The following is a 23325-nucleotide window of genomic DNA, read 5'->3' as shown; positions in this document are numbered from 1 at the left end:
ATATTTCATAGAATTTAGCTCTAGCATACTTTAAAGACTATGTCATTGAGAAGAGACAATTAAACAAACTTGGGCCTTTTTTCCATGGGCAGATGATAGGCAGTGAAATGCCTCACAAATACCGGTACTTGCGGCGGCTGCTGGTAACTGCTCACTGCTGCCTGGCAACTGCTTGCTGAGCACACAATTTGACTGCCTGTGGAAAAGAGGCCTGAAAGAAAACATGAACTGAAAGCGAAAAGTTACAATAAACATACACGTCATACTTACCTCCCGTGTAGTCTACTCATCAATCTCTTTCTCCTCTCCGAGTCCTGCATGCTGTTTGTCCACTGTGATCATTGACATTCTCCGTCCTCCATTTTGAAAATGGCCATTACCCCATAACCACTTCCTGGTCAGCACACTATTAAACTGTAATATCGCCCACTTGAGCCATAGAGAAACATGGACATTACCTTGCTCATCAGTTGTCCTTTCAGTTATAACGGACAACCACTGGTTTATTTAAGTTCTCACAAAACACTATCAGGCCTGGTGCACACCGAGCGGTTTTTGAAGTGATCCGCAAACCGCTTCCGCCTTGGAAAACGCTTGGCTAATGTATTTCAATGGGCTGGTGCACACTGGCAGTTTGCGGTTTTTAGCAAACCGCAAACGTGGGTTCTGCAGCACTTTTGCGGTTTGCAGAAGCGTTTCTGCCTCAATGTAAAGTATAGCAAAAGCTCAAACCGCTCTGGAAAACGCTAGATCAGAGCGGTTTTCCAGGCGTTTTTGTTACAGAGGCTGTTCAGTAACAGCTTTCACTGTAAAATATTTGTAATCTGCTACACGAAAACGCTCCAAAAACCGCTAGGCATGTTTAGAAAACGTCTCTAAACATGCCTAGAATCGCTCTGAAATCTGCTCCAAAAACCTCTAGCGTTTGGAGGATCTGCTAGCGGTTTTGGTGTGCACCAGGCCTCAGAAGTGGAAGGGATCATTGTAGGAAGAAAATGGTGAGCTTCTGAGAGGAACTGATGGCGAAGTAAGTGTGTAATATTCATTTGCATGTACAGGGGGGGGGGGGGGGGGGGGATTATTGTGGGTAAAATAGAAAGGATTCTATGGTTGTTGTTTTACTATGCTGTCGATTGTGTGTGGGGGGTGGACTCTTGCAAAGTTTAGCATTTGAAATGACTGTAGAGCGCTTGGCCACAGTAATTTTCAAAGTAGCTTGTGAGCCCAAAAATTTGGGCACCCCTGTCTTACACAACTGTCTACACAGGTCCAGGGACATCTGTGCCCAGAGGGGACCTTTACCTGTTATAATGACCCTTAGAGATCCTTTAACTGTCCATATTAAGGGCTTACAATGTAAATGATAGGTTTCTAATTGCAGTACTTGAATCCAGAACAGGGCAATTTTTTTTTATTTTTTTTTGGGGGTGACCAGTAAACCAGCCCACATCTTGCTATGTCATTAACCAGTGAGGCCACTGGATACTCTACCGCATTTCATGCAATGAAGAATCATATAATGCAGAATTACTGAAACAGCAACAGATGAAGCATATTGCTGCAAATGTTCTATTCATTTTTTCCCAACGTCAGGTAATTAATCAACATATCCTGGTTGGTGGTGGTTTATCCCGATTACCTCTGTGCACATTTGGTGAGATTTCATTTTTTTTGAATGTGATGCATTAGACCAATAACATGCTACTAGTCTACTACTAAAAAAACTTATTAGGCCTCTATTCCATGAACACCTACTTTACACTTAAATAGAAACCGTAACCAAGAATTGAACTTCATCACAATCAGTAGCTGATACCCCCTTTCCCATGAGAAATCTATTCCTTTTTTTTTTTCCCCACAAATGGGTCATCAGGGGGCTCTGTATGGCTGATATTGTGGTGAAACCCCTCCCACAGTGTGATGTCAGGACCATGGTTCTGACAGCTCACTGTGGGAGCCTTGTTGCATTGTGGGAAATAACAGCTGTTTACAGTTGTTTCCAACTGCCAAAAAAGCAAGCAGCATCTCCTTCCACTGACATCACCTGCCAGCAGTAAAAACGTCACCATGTGGAAAATGTCAGAATGTAAATCAGGGGCAAACACTGACTAAACCATTTATACATAATTATTGTAAAAATGAAGCACTTTATTACATTATTTTCACTGGAGTTCCTCTTTAATGCTTGGCTGCTTCCTAATGCTCAGCACAGGCTCTCCCATCTGATGCGTGGCAGGAGAGTTTCTTGCTGCTGGGTAACCACAAGCAGTTAAATGCTGACATTTGCAGCCAGAAAAGGGTTCATTGGTTAGCAGATGGGAGGCTCAAAGCACACCTGAAGTGAGATATATGGAGGTTGCTATATTTATTTCCTTTTAAACAATGCCAGTTGCCTGGCAGTTCTGCTGATCTCTTTGGCTGCAGTAGTGTCTGAATCACACACCTGAAATAACCATGCAGCTATTCTAGTCAGAAACATCCATCTGATCTGCATGCTTGTTCAGGGTCTATGGCTAAGAGTATTACAAACAGCAGCTTAGCAGGACAGCTAGGCAATCTACATTGTTTAAAAGCAAAAAAAAGGTCAGCCTCCATATCCTGATCCGTTCCAAAAATAGTGTCAGAATGTGAGAGGGGATGTGCCTGTGCTTTGTACCACTGTGATAGCAGCATTACTCTTGTAAGGGAAAATATGATGTTTATTGTACTCTGTAATAATCATAATAGGTTAAAAAATATGGAGATGGGATGGACGTTCATTAAAGAGGAACTCTAACCCAGGGTTGAACTTCATCCCCTTTCCCATGAGAAATCTTTACCTTTTCTGGAATAGATCACCAGGGTAGATCTGTATGGCTGATATTGTGCTGAAATCCCTCCCACAGTGTGATGTCATGACCATGGTCCTGACAGTTTCCTATCTGTGAAGCTTGTTGCATTATGGGGAAAAAATAGTAACCAGTAGTTTCCTCTGTGCATAGAACTCTCAGTAACGGGCATTCTGTACAGATCACCTGGCAGAATTAAAGATGTGGACACCTGAGATAAATTTCAGAATGTAAAAGAAAAGGTTACCATCCATATTCATTACGTTATTTTCACTACAGTTCCTCTTTAACTTGAGGTACTGTATTTTACACACATACAGAATTTAAAGGAACGTATTTAAGAGACTGTGCTGAGTTTTCTGAACACGTTTTATTTATGCTTCACACTAAAGCATTTTTTGAATTTAGGAACACGTGAAATACTACCAAATTAAATGTTCACCTTGTTTGACCAGCAAATATTATAAGCATCTTTATTTACTGCTGTAGTAATCATGTGATGCATCCATTAAACAACGTTCAAATGTATGTATATACACAGTGCACAGGAACAGACATAATCAGTGTTCTATGCAAACAAGCGCATTGCTTGTGTAGCAAATGTTAGGAAAATAGTGTAACGCACGTTGTACAAGCAACACACACACACACGTGTATAATGCGTGTAGTGCGCAATTTGTTTCATGTAGGTTTCCAAAAACCCACCGCACCATTTTTCCAATGATTTTCCCGATGACTGGTGATTATTTTGCGCGACGAGCAGTCTTTTCTGCGATCTCGCGATATGGGTACAGGCGCGCGATCGCGCAAATGACAATTAGCAATACACAGCTATATCGATAGTCACAGCGGATTGGATCTTTAAGATCCCTGACGACTCCGTGCAAATCACCGCAATCAACTGACTTCCCGTTCACGCCATCGTGTGACGCCCCTGTACCCATCAGCCGGAAGATGGATCGGGGAGCGCTCGTCGTGTGATCCATTTTCCTTCGTCGTGAGGGGAGTATTCAGCTTTAAAATGTACATGTGCAGTCATATATATTTTAACATTGTTTAGTGAATATACTCCCGGTGTTCCTGAGGTTACTGAAACCAGGTCTCCTAGCAACAGGTAAGTAAACCCCACTGTTTGCTCTCTTTACTACACAGCAGTAAACCAAGAACATTCTTCTATCAACCTGCCAGTCAAACCACCGGGCAGAGATCCAAATGCAGAACACATTTTTATTTGTAACATTATTTCAATCAAGTAAACTATGCAGCACATCACATTTCGCTGATTAACAAAACAAACCAATATTTCAAATAAAAGAATAATGAACTATACATTCCATTTAGAAGCGTGACCTCTTTACTGTGTTACATATTGCACTAAAGGTGACGAGGCTACCAGGAATATGAATTAATTCTTTAGACCCCCCCCCCATTTTTAGATTGAATGCTTAGTGTTAATACCACAGGAAACCATAACTCTTATTGCATTGGTTAAGTGCTGACAGGCCACAACTGCTCTGCAGTGCCAATTGGTTTTATGGCTAGAAAGAAGCAAGCATTTCCAACATTCAGTAGAATCATCATAGGGCTACACAAGCAATATTATAAGGTTAAAATGTACCTGAAGCAAAAGAGGTAAAAAAAAAAAAAAAAAAAAAGGAGAGATAATACTTACCCTCAGTAGTGGCCTCTAGCTTAGGGTCCCTCTAAACATGTCCAACAAGAGCTAGTCAAATAGGTTTCTGGTGGCCGCGCTCCCAACATGAAGAAGCGTATACAAACTGGGCATGTGCGAGTAAGGTCCGCACATGCCCAGTAGAATGAAGCCACTTAGGCATGTTTTTTTGCCTCTGTGCTACTGGGCATGTGCGAACCGAAGCCTTGGTTCCAATTCCAGTGCTCTCATTTGGAATGGAGCAGACCAGTTCAGTGTCCGCTCCATTTTCATGTCGTAATCACGTCCGGGGGATGGAATGCAATGCACCTAAGGTAGCTATGGGCAACGCATCTGCTCGTCTGAAAAAATTACAGCAGGACAGGACTCTGCCACTTCATGGGTCAGTTTTTTGTAACAAGTGGATACTATTTTTAACAATAGGATCAGCTTCCTGCATTGAGCAAAGGTGTGAAAAACACATTGAACAGGTACGTTTTTTTTTTTTACACACACACACAAAAAAAAAAAGTGCGTTACTTGTGTATGCCCAATATGGACAAGCTCATACACGGACAGGAGTGCGGTCACAAGAGGAAAAGGGTACTGAGGCAAGTATGAGGATTTAAAACCATTCCTTGCCACAGGTTTGCTTTAAGATCAAGAGACTAAATTCCTTATATTTTAAACTGCCACGTTTAACCCTCTTGTTTACAGCACTTTGTGGACGGGCATAAATACAATAAAATAATTAAAAACAGTTTAAACGGAGATGCGGTGTTGGTCTTACCTATCCCGAAGAACTAGGCTAGTAATGGCTAAACAGACGTTTATTAAGCTCTATAGACAACGCGTTTCATGGGATCTTGACCACTTCCTCAGGTTAATCATACAAAAAGTGCCCGACAGATGGGGCCAATGTGAGTGAGGCCAAAGTGGGATAGAGGCACTCACAGACATTGGCCACATCTATCAGGCACTTTTTGTATGACTGACTTGAGGAAGCAGGCAAAACCTTGTAAAATACATGGTCTATAATAGTGCTAAAACATAACTAACCTAGTTCTTTGGGAGAGGTAAGACCAACACTGCCTCTCTTTACGGTTTTTAATTAATTGTATTCAGGCGTCTCCACAAGGTGCTTCTTCTATGCTGTGTTAAAGGGAACCAGAGATGAACGTTTCACACAAAATAAACATATCAGTCGATAGCTTGTAAAGAATAAATGCTCTACCTGATCATTTCGCCGCTCTGGTGTGCCTTTTTTAGTGTTTTTTATCCATTATTGCTCCAGGAAAAATCAAATATGGCCGCCGCCTCATATCCCTTCTGCTTCCGGGTTATGAGTTGTTCTGGATGTGCTGTCTAGGCTATATGAGACTAGGCTGCTATCTAGGCTATATGAGAAAGGCTGCTGCAGCCTTTCATCTGTGTGCTTTCATTTTGGTATGATGTGCAGCTGCCTGTAGGAAGTGTCTCTCATAGGAATGAAACTGCAGTCATCATCACTATCTATGCAGACAGAGTGCACACAGATCATATTGCAGCCACACTTGTCTGTTTCAGAGATTCTCTCTCAGCAGGAGCAGCCCCTCCCATGTCATCACAGCTCTCAGTATGCAAAGCAGGAAATCTGAGCCAGGAGGTGGCAGGCTTGGGCTTGAAAAGACTCCACAGAAGAGTGACTCAGCTATAATGATTCCAGGTCAAACCTAGACTGAGCCAGTCGGGGATTCTTATCACAGCTGATAATAGACTAATTAAGCAGATAAGAATGAAACTAAAAGCAGGGTAGGTGTTTACTGTCATGTTCCCACTGATAAATGTAATAAAATACATGAGGGTGCTTCGTCTCTGGTTCTCGTTAAGGCTCAGTTAGGAGGTTGTAATTTTTTAGCTTGACCCTAAGAAAACCCAGTAGGGAGTGCGACCATCCTGTTCCTGCACTACAGTACCTGAAAACACACACACACACACACACACACACACACACACACACACACACACACACACACACACACACACACACACACACACACACACACACACACACACACACACACACACACACACACACACACACACACACACACACACACTTTCTCAAACCTGTTCATGGCTCCCCTACGGTGCATGTTTTGCAGGCAACCTCAGCTATGCTCAAATGTATGCATTGGGGAGCCACAAGGACAGGTCTGAGAAACACTGCCCTGGAGGATTCTCGGCCAAGGCAGCCAGTCAGGGCCAAGAATCTAGCAGCCTCCCCGAGGTATTGCTGGGTGATCCAGAGTGCAGGATCGTCTTGGCAAAGTGCTTAATGGTCCTCCTTACCCCTCCCACTGGAAGCTGCTCTGTCATATCGCCATCTGTACAGCACTCAGTGCAAAACTGTAAGCTGAAGGATTGACTCCTGATCCATGCAGACAACATTCTTTGATGGTGTGTTAGCAAGGCCTGGACTATATGAGAAAAGATATATCATTTAAGATTAAGTTATTTCAAAGACACTTGCTTTCCTTGCAGTACTTTTAAATGAGACCGTTAAAATATGTTAAATTTCAACAAAACCCAATAGTCGACAAGGTAAATTCTTAAATCAGTCACACGTCGATCAGATCAATGTAAATTACAATAGGAACTGAACTTATAAGTACAAAAATCCACTGTGTAGTTATGGACCCGTAGAACCATTTGTTTTAAAAAGTGAACCAGACACGATGCACCTTCATGTATTTTACCATATATTAGTGGGAACATTAGAGAAAACACCTACCCTGCTCTCCGTTTCATTCTTCACTGCTCAGCCCGCTTGTTTCAGCCCTGATAAAATCCCAGACTGAGCATTCAGTCTGGCCTTACTCAGGAATCATTATAGCTGAGCCTGTCTTCTCTGATGTATTTTCAAGCCCAAGCCTGCCCCCTTCTGGCTCTGCTATAATGACACAGCTATAGGGATTCTTGAGCAAAGCCAGACTGAATGCTCAGTCGGGGATTTTATCAGGGCTGATAACAGGCAGGCTGAGCAGTGAAGAATGAAACAGAGAGCAGGGTAGGCGTTTTCTCTAATGTTCCCACTGATGTATATGGTAAAATACATGAGGGTGCTTCATCTGTGGTTCACTTAAAATACAACAAAGTGGCCGTTATCCAAAACTCAGGCAACCGGAAGTCTCAACTAACTGGCATGCCTGAGGGATAAAGGGGACTTTGTTTTGGGGGTGTTTGCAGCCTTTGAAATACTCACGGAGCCTCTAACATCTGGCAGCCTTCCTCTTGCTCCTAGCGGCTTCCAGCATCCGTGCACTTCTCTTAGTGTGTCACATGACCCGATGTATGGGGGATGCCGGAAAGCCGCTAGGCGCACATCCACAAGTTGAATCTAAAACAGCGAGGACAAGAGCTGCAGAGGAGGCAGCCAATCACATTTAGCCCGTAAAACAGGTATTCTGGTTACTACTTTGCTATTATATTAAATGTTCCCTTATATACCTTAGAATTTTCCCTGCTCAGCTTTGGGTTATGCTGAACTACAGATCTCTTGATCCCTAGCGATGTATAGACCTAGGGATGGGCTGAGATGTGGGGGGACACTCTCCCGCTGGCATTGTTCCCTGTAGCACACATTCAGGGAAGCTCATGCACCGGTTACAGCTAACGCTAGCACAAAGCATCCTTGTTACCACCCACCACTGAGTGAAGGCAATACATGCTGAAAAAGTCCTAAAAATATTAACAGTCAGTGTCAGGCTGGAATAACAGACAAACGCCCAGTGTATTGCCAAATACCGAGTAACAGTTACAGCCTTATTGCTTTGCAGTCTCTATGGCTATCTGCTGTCATGGTCGCTCTTGGAGCGTGAGTGCCTGGAGTTCTTGCTGGAGGCTGGCGAGTGGCTTTTCTCCTCTCTGGACTCCTGGCTCCTCTTATAAGGATGCGCAGTGTGTTTTGTTGAGCGTCGCGGCTCCTGGCTGCGGTCCCTGCTCTCTTGTTCCTCGTGAGATCTCCTGCTGCGCTTCTCCCTGCCAGGCGGCAGAGTATTCTTTATGGTATTTATCAGAAAGCGCTTGTTGGTGCTGGCAACAGGACACTTCATCCTGCAGAGGAAATTCATGCCAAAAAAAAAAAGTTAAGAACTCAGAGCTGAACAACTTTCAGTCTTACAGCAATAGGCTTGTCTAGTGCACCACCTAGTGTCCATTCTGAGAAATCTGCTTAAAAATGTATCCTTTTGGGAACCATTTCTTACTGAACAAGATTCTAAAAACAGCATGTAATAAACATGAGTATAGCAATATGAGAGGACTGTCCAAATAAATCTATACCGTATACTGGCAATTGTAGCCTGGAAAATAACTAGCACCTGTTGTACTACTTCCATTTAATATTACTCAACTGCAGAGATGGTCAGTAATGCTCAGAATACACAATGCGTTTTTTGTTCGATTTACCGTTCGATCGTGTTTCGATTTGTTTTTCCGCTCGATTTACCTTTCGATCCTCTTATCTATTTCCATTCACTTCTATCAGAAATCGAGCGGTAAAACGATCGAAAGTTTAATATGTTGGAAATTAGCTATCGAACCATCTATCTGCCTAAAAAACGCATGGTGTATTCCCAGCATTAGAAACTAAAAAGTTAAGTTGATGTGATGTTTGTGTTTGCAGCCAAGAAGTGGTACAGCCCAATGCAGAACCAGCCTTGATAAGGGAATTTTCAAAACAATGCAAATGGACATAAAATCAGCATATAATTTGCATTAAAGAGAACCTGAGCAGTGACAAAAAAAAAATAAAAAATGAAAATCTAGACTTACCTGGGGCTTTCTACCCCCAACCAAACACCCCCCCCCCCCCCCCCCAATAGCCCGCAAGGTCCTCCAGCATCCTTTTCTCCTCTCTCCTGGTCCTGATGGTGGCTCTGGTAGTCAGCAACTTTGGGTGGACGGGGTGACTACAGAAAACCCCAGGTAAGTCTAAATTTCATTTTTATTCACCACTCAGGGTCCCTTTAAGTCAGTTATTTGCATCTCACTATCTTGTCTCCTCTCTAATGAACCGGTTTCTTTGTTTTCATTAATAGACCTTTATGGTCCAGTTTCTCCTTAAAGGGATACTGTAGGGGGGGTCGGGGGAAAATGAGTTGAACTTACCCGGGGCTTCTAATGGTCCCCGCAGACATCCTGTGCCCGCGCAGCCACTCACCGATGCTCCGGCCCCGCCTCCAGTTCACTTCTGGAATTTCAGACTTTAAAGTCAGAAAACCACTGCGCCTGCGTTGCCGTGTCCTCGATCCCGATGATGTCATCAAGAGCGCACAGCGCAGGCCCAGTATGGTCTGTGTCTGCGCAGTACACTCCTGGTGACATCAGCGGGTAGCGAGGACACGGCAACGCAGGCGCAGTGGTTTTCTGACTTTAAAGTCAGAAATTCCAGAAGTGAACCGGAGGCGGGGCCGGAGCATTGGGGAGTGGCTGCGCCAACACAGGATGTCTGCGGGGGACCATTAGAAGCCCCGGGTAAGTTCAGCTCATTTTCCCCCGACCTCCCTACAGTATCCCTTTAAAGGATACATAAGGCAAAGCTAAAACAGAAACGTTTTACTCACCCAAGGCTTCTCCCAGCCCCTAGAAGTCTATCAGGTCCAACACCGAAGTGCTCAAGGCCACCGCTGTCCCCTCTGTAAGATTGCGACCTGTGAATGGGTCATGGTTTTCTGAGTATGAGCGCCTCTCGTGTTTGCGCCCCTGTAGTTGGGAGCGCTCTGCCCTTGCGCAGTTCACAAAGACTTGCACTGTACAAGATCTCACGGCTAGAGGAGCACGATGAGTGGTACGCAGCAGGCATGCACAGAAGACCTCAACCCATTCACAGGTCTAATGGAGGGAACAGCGGCACGGTAAAACTTCAGAGTGGGACCTGATAGACTTCTAGGGGCTGGAAGATGTCAGTGAGCGGCAAAACCGCGATTTCTGTTTTTTTGATTGGTTAGCCATGATCATGCGACTATGCCTCACTTTCCTGTAGGGTAAATAAAAGTGGAAAAGAGACCGGATCATTCACAACAAGCCAATTAAGGGGATCCTAAACTGAGAAGGATATGGATTTTTCCTTTTAAAATAATACCAGTTGCCTGATTATCCTGCTGATCCTGTGTCTCTAATACTTTTAATACACAGATGAGTTACTCTTCTCAGCCCAGGCCTGCGCTCACTAACATGATGGTTCGGTTTTGTGAAACTCAATCTCGCTTATCACTAGAGAGGTAATAACATCACTAAGAGTGAAAAGAGACTGTGGATAGCACTGCATTTTGGCTGAGCTCAGGGCAGCTGCTCACAGTCTAATCTCATGGAGCTTAAATAGACACGGAAGAAAAAAAAAATGATGAAATGATTTGTATGTGTAGTACAGCTAAGAAATAAAACATTAGGAGCAGAGACATAAGTATAATATTGTTTCCAGTACAGCAAGAGTTAAGAAACTCCAGTTATCTATGCAAAAGAGCCATTGAGCTCCATGACTTTCAAAGTCTTCTGAAGCTTGTTAGCTCAAGTGTCAGTCACTGTATTGTTTTTTTTTTCTCTGCAGAGAACAGTTCAAAAGTTCACAAGCCTGCTCTGTAAAATCATTTAGAATGTTGAGTATAGTAGAAACTGCAAATATTAGCGAATGATGCTGTATATTCCGGAGTATAAGACGACTTCCCAACTTTTCCAGTTAAATATAGAGTTTGGGACATACTCGCCGTATAAGACTACCCCTCTTGGCATCCCACCACCTCCTTCACTGTACACACACAAAACACGTCTCCTCCATCCACCTCACAACAAAATGATTGTATCATAAAAGATTTATCATAGGACATAGCTAAACATAACATATTGTATAAAAGATTTACTGTATAAAAGACAGTAGCAACTGGCATTACCGGGTGCTGCAGTCATCCGGGGGAGGGAACAGAGATCGCTCTGTACTGGCAAAGTGTGCAGTTCCCTGACGTCATCAGGGAATTGTTGCAGGCATCAGGCTCTACGTTTTGAGTGAAAGTTTCCAGCAATCTGGATAGCATATTGTGAACAGCCGCTTGCATGGGTAATAGAGCAGCTTCCTAGTTGCGGGTCACCCGATTGGTGGCGTGTGGGCTTCACAAAATGTTCTGCCGGCCATCTCTTCCAGCGTGAGCACACGTTACCAGTCAGGTGACCCCCCCAAACCAGGAAGCTGCTCTATTACCCGCGCAAGCAGCTGTTCGCAAAATGCTGGAATATACAGTAACAAATTAAAAAAATGAGAATATTTTCTTTGCTACTAATGTTCTAGTAATTATCTGTACTACACAACCAATTCATTATATCATAATTTTTTTTTCGCTTCAGTGTTCTTTAAAGCAAACCAGAATTGGAGGGAAAAAAGTGGATTTTTACTTACCTGGGGTTTCTTCCAGCCCCTCAGACTTTCAGGGTCCCTCACACTCCTCTGTGTTGTGCCGTTGCCCGATCAGAAAGATCTGCGGCTGGAGGTCTAGTTGCAGCATGCGTGGTCCAGTCTGTGCGCCTCCTCAAATTTGACAATGGCGTAAGTGTATAACGCTCCCAGCTCCAGGAGCACAATCGAGAAGGTGCACAGACAGGACGATGCATACTCAGAAGACGCGGCTAGAGCTCCGGTCACAGATCTTTCTCCCCCCTCCCCATATACAGGCGTGCTTTAACCAAGTGTAATATCATTATTATTTATTGCATTTATAAAGCACCAACATATTATGCAGCGCTGCACAATAGATAAATGGGTTAACATACAAAACAAGATCATGCAAATGTGTTGATAACAGTAGCTCAGTAACTGGACAAAATAGAGACTGTACCCACAAAAGGGGTGACAGGCAGGAAGATTGCATAATCAAACTGGAAACACTAGCAGGGCTTTGGAGTCGGTGCAAAAATCATCCGACTCCTCATTTTATGAAATCAACGACTCCACTGCAGGTACCTAAAAATTGCTCTGACTCCTTAGGCCCCATTTACACTTATTCAGTTGCTCTCAGTTATAACTGAAAGAAAACTGATTTTCAAAGTAATGTCCATGTTTTCCTGTGGCAACTTTCACACTTAACGCGTTTTAACTGAAAACGCATAATAACGCACACCAGATGATTAAAGGGAACCAGAGACGAAGCACCCTCATGTATTTTACCATATACAGTGGGTTGCAAAAGTATTCGGCCCCCTTGAAGTTTTCCACATTTTGTCACATTACTGCCACAGACATGCATCAATTTTATTGGAATTCCACCTGAAAGACCAATACAAAGTGGTGTACATGTGAGAAGTGGATCGAAAATCATACATCATCCCAAACATTTTTTACAAATAAATAACTGCAAAGTGGAGTGTGCGTAATTATTCAGCCCCCTGAGTCAATACTTTGCAGAACCACCTTTTGCTGCAATTACAGTTGCCAGTCTTTTAGGGTATGTCTCTACCAGCTTTGCACATCTAGAGACTGAAATCCTTGCCCATTCTTCTTTGCAAAACAGCTCCAGCTCAGTCAGATTAGATGGACTGCGTTTGTGAACAGCAGTTTTCAGATCTTCGATTGGATTTAGATCTGGACTTTGACTGAGCCATTCTAACACATAGATATGGTTTTGTTTTAAATTCCATTGTTGCCCTGACTTTATGTTTAGGGTCATTGTCCTGCTGGAAGGTGAACCTCTCCCCCAGTCTCAAGTCTTTTGCAGTCTCCAAGAGGTTTTCTTCCAAGTTTGCTCTGTATTTGGCTCCATCCATCTTCCCATCAACTCTGACCAGCTTCCCTGTCCCTGCTGAAGAGATGCACCCCCCAAGCATGATGCTGCCACCACCATATTTGACAGTGGGGATGGTGTGTTCAGAGTGATGTGCAGTATTCGTTTTCTGCCACACATAGCGTTTTGCATTTTGGCCAAAAAGTTCCATTTTGGTCTCATCTGACCAGAGCACCTTCTTCCACACGGTTGCTGTGTCCCCCACATGGCTTGTGGCAAACTGCGAACGGGACTTCTTATGCAATGCCTTTCTTTTTGCCACTCTTCCATAAAGGCCAACTTTGTACAGTGCATGACTAATAGTTGTCCTATGGACAGAGTCTCCCACCTGAGCTGTAGATCTCTGCAGCTCGTCCAGAGTCACCATGGGCCTCTTGACTGCATTTCTGATCAGCGCTCTCCTTGTTCGGCCTGTGAGTTTAGGTGGATGGCCTTGTCTTGGTAGGTTTACAGTTGTGCCATACTCCTTCCATTTCTGAATGATCACTTGAACAGTGCTCCTTGGGATGTTCAAGGCTTTGGAAATCTTTTTGTAGCCTAAGCCTGCTTTAAATTTCTCAATAACTTGATCCCTGACCTGTCTTGTGTGTTCTTTGGACTTCACGGTGTTGTTGCTACCAATATTCTCTTAGACAACCTCTGAGGCCCTCACAGAGCAGCTGTATTTGTACTGACATTAGATTACACACAGGTGCACTCTATTTAGTCATTAGCACTCATCAGGCAATGTCTATAGGTAACTGACTGCACTCAGATCAAAGGGGGACGAATAATTATGCACACACCACTTTGCAGTTAGTTATTTGTAAAAAATGTTTGGAATTATGTATGATTTTCGTTCCACTTCTCATGTGTGCACCACTTTGTGTTGGTCTTTCATGTGGAATTCCAATAAAATTGATTCAGGTTTGTGGGAGTAATGTGACAAAATGTGGAAAACTTCAAGGGGGCCAAATACTTTTACAACCCACTGTATATCAATGGAGACATTAGAGAAAACACCTAGCTTGCTTTCTGTTTCATCCTTCACTGCACAGCTTGCTTCTAATCAGCCCTGATAAAATCCCCAACTGAGCATTCAGTCTGGCTTTGCTCAGGAATATTTATAGCCGAGTCTGTGTTCTTTCATGTCTTTTCAAGACCAAGCCTGCCCCCTGCTGGCTCTGCCCAGGAATCATTATAGCTGAGTCATTATAGCAAAGCCAGACTGAATGCTCAGTCTGGGATTTTATCAGGTCTGATAAGAAACAGGCTGCGCAGTGCAGAATGAAACAGAAAGCATGGTAGGCATTTTCTCTAATGTTCCCACTTATCTATATGGTAAAATACATGAGGGTGCTTCATCTCTGGTTCACTTTAAGTGTAAATGGGCCCTAAGTCTAATTTTTACAAAGGCTATGGATTTGGTTCAACAATCATCCAACAGTTTATTTAGATTACTGAAACCACTGACTCCGACTCCAGGTACCCAAAATTGCTCTGACTCCACAGCCCTGAACACTAGGGAGGAGGGCCCTGCCAGAAGCTTACAATCTAAAGAATGGGGGTAGAGATAATAGGTGCATCTGCTGAGAGGGTGCCCAGCAGAATGTATTATGGTGCGGATACTCCACTATATTAACTAGGAGAGAAGAATTATAATCTATAATTACAGTCAGCATATGTGGGAAAACCTTTATATGAGCTTTTGTTTTTTTCACTTTAGGTATATTTTAAGCTTTGGGCTAGGTTCACAGTGGGACATTGTGATGTGGCATTAAAAACTGTGCCTGCATTGCTGTGTCCTTGTTCCCGCTGATGTCACCAGGAGCGTACTGCGCAGACACAGACCATACTAGGCCTGCGTAGTACGCTCCTGGTGACATCAGCGGGATCGAGGACGCGGCTGTTAGCCCAGCAATCAATGAATGGGATTATAGATCCCATTCATTGATCAAAGTCCCCCCCAGAAAAACTGACAGCCTCTAATCAGAGACTGCAGTTTTTCTAAGTGAAAAATAGTGTCCCATCTTCATTCTTGTTCCTGGGAGCGTGATCGATCGCTCCCAGGACTTTTTGACTGTGGCCATCTTGATTAGCATGTGACGCTCGGTGTAATGGAGCGCACATGCAGCACAGAGGAGTCAGCGTGCTTCTGAGCCTCGCGCTATGCGCCAGCCAGAAGTGAAGGGGGAAGGACATACTGCGCACACAGGGCGCAGTATGTCCGGGGCAAAGTTCAAGCAAGTCGCCGCACACCGGAATGTATAGACAGAGAACGGCGGCAGACGGAGGGGGGCTAGAGGAACAATTGGTATGTGCTCATTACACCCTACACAGTGCTGCAATAATTTTAACCACAAACGTTCGGTTGTGGTATCCTTTAATTACGGTAGCATGTATTAATTTCAAACTATAATGGCCAAAAGCTGAGAAATAATGATTTTTTTCAATTTCTTCCTTAATATTCCTGTTAAAATGGATTTAGAATAAATTAATTCTCAGCAAAATGTGTCACCCAAAGAAAGCCTAAATGGTGGCGGAAAAAAAACAAGATATAGATCATTTCATTGTGATGAGTAGTGATAAAGTTTTTGGCAAATGAATGGGAGGTGAAAGTTGCTCAGATGCACAAAATAAACAACCCTTCGGGCTTAAGTGGTTAAAGTCACAATGCAACACAAAAAAAGTGGTAATGCACATTAATGGTGGGTTACCGTCGCATACAGTAGGTACAGTGAAGCATTCAGGCAATAAAATGTATGCTTTCCTGTACCCAGTAACGTGTGCATTTAGAGGTAACGCACTGCAGCAGTGCTTTACGGTAACGCTACACCTTACAATGCGACGCTAATGTCGCACTGTGAATGCCCCATAGGCTATCACTGCAGTGCGGTAAGCTGCGTTATAAGACTTTATAACACAACTTCGCAACGTCCCACTGTGAATGCAGCCTTATCGAACACAGCATTTACTGACTAGAGAATTTCAAAACACAGTATTTATTAAAACATACAATTAATGTCTGGAATCCATTTTCATGACCAGTTCCTTTAGTTGTGTAAGGGTTGGCCATAACTGCAGAATTTGAAGTTTACAGGACATATGTGAGCAGAAGATTTATTAAGAGGTCCGAAACTACTATGCTATGTCAAGTTTTACAGGAAAGTCATAGTTTTACATACCAGCCCATTGGCCCCATGGTCTCAGCTCGATCTTTTCCACGTTTGGCTTCTTTAAGAAGCTCCTCCACTGCTTTTCTGCAGAAGAATAAAAGGAGCGTCACACATTGTGAAAAATTGTATGGTGTACGGACAGATTCCCCCTTTTCCTTGTCGTCTGTGCCAGATATTTCAATTGAGTAACAGTAAAGCATTTCTATCAAAATGACACCCCCCACCCCCTTTCTGCACAACAGGAGTGTGCTGGGTGTTTGGGATATATCATTAACTGGCCCATCATTCCCCTTAAAGCTGCAGAGAGCAAAACAGAAATGTGGGTGCCCGCAATGGCATAGAAGTTTGCAGGGCTGTGGAGTCGGTACAAAAATCTTCCGACTCCAACTCCTCAGTTTATGAAACCACGACTCCAACTCCGGGTACCCAAAATGGCTATGACTCCGACTCCTCAACTCCGACTCCTTAGTCTAATACTTAACAGGGCTGTGGATTTTGTACAGAAATCATCTGACTCCAACTCCGGGTGCCCAAAATTGCCCCGACTTCGACTCCACAGCCTTGGAAGTTTGAGCGCCACCAAAGACCATAAATCACAGCTGGAATTATGCCCAGGGTATAATTTTGGCCCCTGAGGCATCGGTTGTAGACAATATTGGCAGAGATGGCAGCGCACATAGTGGTGGAGGCACAGACAGCACCGGGTAAACAGTTATCAACGCATGGGGTTTGACAGCGATAGTAGGTAGGTTAGTAAGTATTAGTGGAGGGTCAGTGTGACAAGAATGTTAGGGCAGGTTAAGTATAGTGAACATATTCTATCAGCACTATAAAGTGCAACAGTTGAATATTGGTAACATTAACAATATTATACTAGCAGCTTCACCTGGCGCCCAAATGTACACACAGCCTTTTTTTCATGTATGCACAGAGTACAAACACATGCACAGTGTCAAATACAATGAGGAAACTATAGTAGTGAAACCGGTCGGGTGAGGCGGACGTGTGGCTGGATGGCGTCCTGTGATTTCTATGTGCTGTTTTCTGCTGTGGGTCCCTGTAACAAGGACCCAGATGTGAGTGGATTTTTAATGAGTTTTATGTTTTTTTTAAATTGGATTTACATTAAACACCAAAATAGATACGCTTAGATCAGTTTATCATTTCTTTCATGCATAATCTGCTGAAATACTGCATTAAGAACCTGAACCATTGTGGTCATTCGCATATGGAGAGGAGGCCAGCTGGGAAAATACCTGCCGCTGACCTTATAATGCTATGTTACAGACCCTGTAATTAAAGGGAACCAGAGAGGATGCAATATACATACCTGGGGCTTCCTCCAGCCCCATACGCACGGATCGCTCCCACGTCGCACTCCTCCGCTGCCTGCATCAGCCGCCACCGGGTCCCGTCATTGCCGCGAGTCGGCAAGTCGGCCGGCGGACGCGGCCAATTCTCCGCATCACAGGGTGCTCTCCCCATACAGATACGCATGTGGCTGTTAACTGCGCAGCCGCATGCGTACATGTATGGAGGGAGCCCCTGTGATGCGGACAATTGGCCGCGTCCGCCGGAAGTGACGGGTCCGGTACCGGCGGATCCAGGAAGCCGAGGATGGCGGCGTGGGAGCGATTCAGGCTTATGGGGCTGGAAGAAGCCCCCGGTATGTATAAAATCTGTTTCTTTTTTCACCCCCCGTTCCTCTCTGGTTCCCTTTAAGGTCTGTAACAATCTGGTAAGCGCATCTATGTTTATGGTGTTCCTGGTGGTGGATATATATGATTAGCGCTGAAGGTTTTATCTACAACATGCACAGTGTGCCCTCTCCATATGCTACCACAGTCCCTTTTAATTTTTACATTTGGGCTGTGTGTCTGCTACCAAACCACCCAGTGCTGAAATTAACTGATCCATAATTCACCTTAAAGGGCATCCGAGGTGAAAATAAACTGATGAGAAAAACAATTGTATCTACCCTCCTCCTCCTCCTCCTAAAAATGACTTTTTTTTTTTTTTAGATATCCCATTTTATATTTAAATCTAGTTTTTAAGTTTTTACTGTTTCATTGTCTTTGCTCAATGACTCCTTCATTGAAATATACCAGAGCTCAAACCTATGAATTATTGACACTTTTTATCTCTTTCCTGCCCTCAGAAGCCATTTACTGACAGGAAAGTGGTTTATGGCTGTAGTTACCGGTCAGTGAGGGTTATGCTATAGTCTGAACCAGTCCTACCCGGACAGAAACTGTCACTTGCATACCTGATGTTTAACTCTTTCAGGCAGAGAAATAAGAAAGGAACCCAGCCTAGTTATGTGTATGCCTGGCACTGTACATACACATGTCTATTTCATCATGTGTATGTACTGTCCCTTAAAACAGCCTTTAAGTCTAGACCACAGAGAGTACCAAAAATGTCTGCTCCCATGCAGTGTGCTCTCTGCATATGTTACATAGTCTCTTCAATTTTCTATGTATGGGCTATGTAACAGCTGAGTGTCCCCAAACCACCCAGTGCTGAAACAGATCCATAATTCACATTTAAAACAGCCTTCGAGTCTAGACTGCAGAGAGTGGCAGCAATGTGTGCTCCCATGCACAGGGTGCCCCCTCCATATGCTACCCCAGCAGTCCATGTGCTTCCTGTGCAGCTCTGCAGCCCACTACATGGCAGCCAGCCACTGAGAGAGGAGAGACCACTGCTGACACATTATCCTCGCCAAGCAGCCGCACTTACTTCTCCAGCTCGTCCTCCTCCTTCATGGTGAGCACTTACAGGCGCTGCACCGGAAGACACTCCACACATTACGCCAACCAACAGCTGCTACGCAATTGCCAACCAGCAGAGACACTTCCGGCGCCGCGACGTTTCCTTGCGTGTGACGTCATCGTAAGCGGTTTGCTGCTGTAGAATTTTTAGCGTTGTGTGCAATATGTAATACAATACAATTACAATACATGCACGTTATAAGGAACAGGCTGGAAGGTGTCGCGTGCTGACTCCTCATGGGTTTCTCTGTAGAGGGGGAGCAGGAGGGATGGCTGGGGAAGGCGGTGCAGCAGTAATTCTTGCTGCAAAGACTGTTCATTGCATACTTGAAGTTGTATTCAGAATAGGATAACCTTATAGTAGTAGTAACTGTAACAAAAGTGAATCTCCCGACCAAATGTTTGCCTGTGACGAAGAAGGGGTTAAGATGGATACTTACCTCAGTAGTGGGATGCCTCTGGATGGTCCAGACTCCAGATGCTTCCCTTCTAGCCTTCCATTGCTGTCCAGGACCCTCTTCTTGTGGCAGTGCAGATGAGTACATGTAGGAGTAAGGCCCGGTTCACATTAGTGTTAGAAAACAGACCGTAAACGGAACGGATCCAATGTTAACCTATGGAACCGTTCACATGCGTTCGTTCATACGGATCCATTGGGTATGTTCCACTGTACAGACTGCAACTTTGCTTCAGCACCTATTTTTCCGGACCGCTGAACTCAGCGGACTAGAAACGGAAGATGAAGCCCTACATTTGTTTCTTCACACTGGCGAAGGAACGGACCATTAGGGAGAAAAATCCACTGGGGGGGGGGGGGGGGGGTTATGCAAACCGGGCTGTAGCTGGGAGGGTGCAGAAGACGGGCGGGTGAGGGAGGGTTAAAATGTACCCAGGCTTCCGTCTTCAATTGCTGACGGGTGGTTTCTTTCACCTCAATTGCCCCCCACGTTGCGTCACTTGACTACGCTTTCTCATTCAACCCTTGCCACACAAGCTTCGTTCTGCTGGGCAAGCACAGACTTTACTTGCACATGTGCAAGGATGAGCTTGTTCATGGTGGGAGTGTCGCCGCAGAAACATTCAGGATCTTTTGCCAAATGTGTTCAGAGGGATGCAGCGCTGGAAAAGAGGGCTTGAGAGGGATTGGGGCAGCTATCCAGAGGCTTCCTACATCATACCTCCCAACTTTTTGAGATGAGAAAGAGGGACACTTTAGACGCCCCACCACACCCCTAACCAGGCATACCACTAAAAATTCATAAGTAAAAATGTAATTTTAGAATTCAATCCACACTGATTATTTCACAATAATCCACACTAGATTACTATTCCCCCTCTAGGCCGCCATGGTTTCAGGCATAAGCACAGGACAGTATTTTAGGGAAGCACAACTGGACACAGCACCGGCAGTGAAATGGCGCTTGGAACAGCACTATCACGTGCCTGCACATGTGAGCGGACGTCAACTGTCGATACTACAGTGCAATAACTGATGCTGTCATTCAGTGCTACATACCATGTTACAGTGCATCCATTACGCTGCATTGCAATGCCCCAGTGACGTATCTAGGGAATTTGTCACCTGGTGCTGATTATTCACAGACACCCCCGCCCCAAGCCCAACACCCCCCCCCCCCCCCTCCCTGAAAAACCACCACTATTTTTTAATGGGAGAGTTGACAGGTTGGGGCACTGAGTGTGTCGTTGCAAATTTTTGGGGGAAAGGGAGCCATCAGGATGTGGACGAAGCTAACCGTAATCTGAAAAGAGAAAATAGTCATGGGAGAAGACAACATTGGTGGAGGGGGAGCTGGGAAAAGAGATAACATTACCTGCAATCAAGCTAATCTATATTTCCTGGAGCTTGCTTCTCTGCTCAGTACAGAAGTCGATTGCCAGCACCTGTATCACTGGCTTCTGCAACAGCAGACTGCCCTGCGTTATTGATTAATTACTCTGATCAGTATAAATAATCAATAGTCTATGGCACTCTGGTATTACAGCAGCCAGTGCGCATTGGCTACTAATGACAGGCAACTTCTGAAGCACTAAACGCATCCTGTCACCTCTCCCTGCTAATGTCCCAGCTGCAGCACAGCAATCATTCTCTCTACTCACCCTGCTGCTCTGCACATTCACACACTGCAGGCTGTGTGTAGAGAGCGAGGAGACACATTGCCCATGGAAGAGGAAGGGGGAGAGGTGCTACATATAGAGCAGGAAGTAGTACAGTCCCTTGCACTGCCTGCTGCTATTTTCCCGAATGTTGCCCATACTATAAAAAAGTGGCAGAATACAGTGACTGAGAACCACAGCAGCACCCCTAGCCATGGCTACACCCGGTGCTGTGAGCAACTGCAGCCTCATGGTAGGTACACCACTGCAATGCCCCTCTGTGTACAGGGCCTAATACAGGGACAAGTGGGTTTGGTTCTGTAACACAAACAGTTTTGAGCTATGCCTCTAGCACCTCCTTCGATACATAATCTACAGCTGCTTTCTGTACATTGCATGCATCATCCTTCATCACTGATAATTTCATAAGCTGAGGAGGGCAATAAAATGTATATTTGTCCGTCAAAAGGGTGTTTTCTTTTTTTTTTTTTTTTTTGAGCTTCACCTACTAGTTTTTTGCTTGTAAACTTACATTTCCCAGTCCACTCCATGAGAACATCCTGTCAATTCTGGCTGCTCCGCAGACTACTGCACGCAATAATGTCATCACAAACATGCACTGAAAGATGTGCTGGGAATTGAGGCTGCGGAGCTGCCCCCTTAATATGGTGTTAATATGTGGGGTTCACAGTTGGTGGATGGAAGGCTGCTTAGATACATCTTTATTGTAATAGTACTTTCAGGTTCCTAAAGGCAGAGTCCTGATATATACTCCCAATGAAGTTGTGATGCTCATAAAACCTGCTTTGAGAGCTCGTTCACACTAAGAGCGTTTTTGCCTTTTTTTTTCCAGTGCTGCCGATTTTCAAAATCGGCCACAAAACGCTTGTGCAAAGAATCTCTATAAAAAGGTTCATATCAGTGCGTTGCGTCCGCTGTGCGGTTTGCAAAGTGATGCCGGTTCCATTTTTGGGGCGTTTTTACTATAATGGAAGGTATAGGAAGAGTGATAAACGCTAAAAAAAACGCGTTTTTTAGAATAAATACATTGTATTTATTATTTTCCGGGGTCAAAGAGTTCACTTCTTGACTTGCGTCAGGGAGTGAATGACAAAACCGCTCTGTAAAAGCGCTTAGAAAAGCGCTTTTACCAAAAACGCAGTGCACAGTGGATCGAACAGCAGTGGGGACAGACAACAACCTTGAGGAGTACCTGTGTTTGTGGTCATAGTTTGTGAGTAGATGTCACCCAGCCTGATGACTTAGGACCAGTTGGTGAGAAAGTCTGCGATCCAACGGCATAAGCCTGGATGGACTCCAAGTGCAGCTAGATCATCCTGGAGAATTCGAGATGGTGTTAAAGGCAGAGCTGAAGTCTAGGAGTAGTATCCTAGCATACGCCTCTGGCCTGTCGAGGTGTTCATTGAAGAGTTCCAGACAGATGTTTATTGCATCATCAGTGGACCTGTTTGCCCTGTAAGCGAACTGATGGGGTCCAGGAGGGCCGACGTGGAGAGCTTAAGTAAGGAAAGGACCGCATGCTCCAGGGTTTTCATGATAACAGACGTCAGGGCTACGGGCCTAAAGTTGTTAAGGTCAGGGGCCCCCAGCTTTTTAGGGACAGGTATGATAGTTGACCTCTTGAAGCAATCGGAAACCTGGCCTTCCTCCAGTGATTTGGTGAAGATGGCGGAGAGGATGGGAGCAAGTTGCCGAGAGCATGTTTTCAGGCAGGCTGGAGATACGCCATCAGGGCCGGAAGCTTTCCTGGCATGTAGTGTTGATAGGAGGCACAGGACATCTGCCTCAATCACCGCCAAAGGAGGGGGTGGGCTCTGGGTGTTGTTCACAGGGCATGGAGGGAAGGTGGGCGATACCAAGTGCCGCTCTGGTGCATCCTGGTACTCAAACCTGCAGTAGAATCTGCTAAGTTCTTCAGTTAGTTCCAGGCTTGGTGCTGTAGGTTGAGGAGGGGGCTTGTAATTAGCCTTCAGT

General features: G+C 44.6%; 1 protein-coding gene across 1 annotated transcript; it reads right to left on the bottom strand.

Moving 5' to 3' along the window:
* Positions 1 to 8232: 8232 nt before the first annotated feature.
* Positions 8233 to 19290, bottom strand: POLR1D (RNA polymerase I and III subunit D). Its single transcript, XM_068265010.1, has 3 exons — positions 19184 to 19290; positions 16451 to 16525; positions 8233 to 8574 (listed from the first exon to the last, which is right to left on the bottom strand). Exons 1-3 carry the CDS (start codon positions 19207 to 19209, stop codon positions 8307 to 8309), a joined length of 369 nt encoding a protein of 122 aa, XP_068121111.1. The 5' UTR covers positions 19210 to 19290; the 3' UTR covers positions 8233 to 8306.
* Between the last annotated feature and the right edge of the window lie 4035 nt (positions 19291 to 23325).

The sequence above is a fragment of the Hyperolius riggenbachi genome, chromosome 2, assembly GCF_040937935.1.
Source record: "Hyperolius riggenbachi isolate aHypRig1 chromosome 2, aHypRig1.pri, whole genome shotgun sequence".
Lineage (NCBI taxonomy): Eukaryota > Metazoa > Chordata > Amphibia > Anura > Hyperoliidae > Hyperolius > Hyperolius riggenbachi.
Note: the sequence above shows the minus strand (reverse complement) of the source record. Positions and strands in the feature narration are given on the sequence as shown.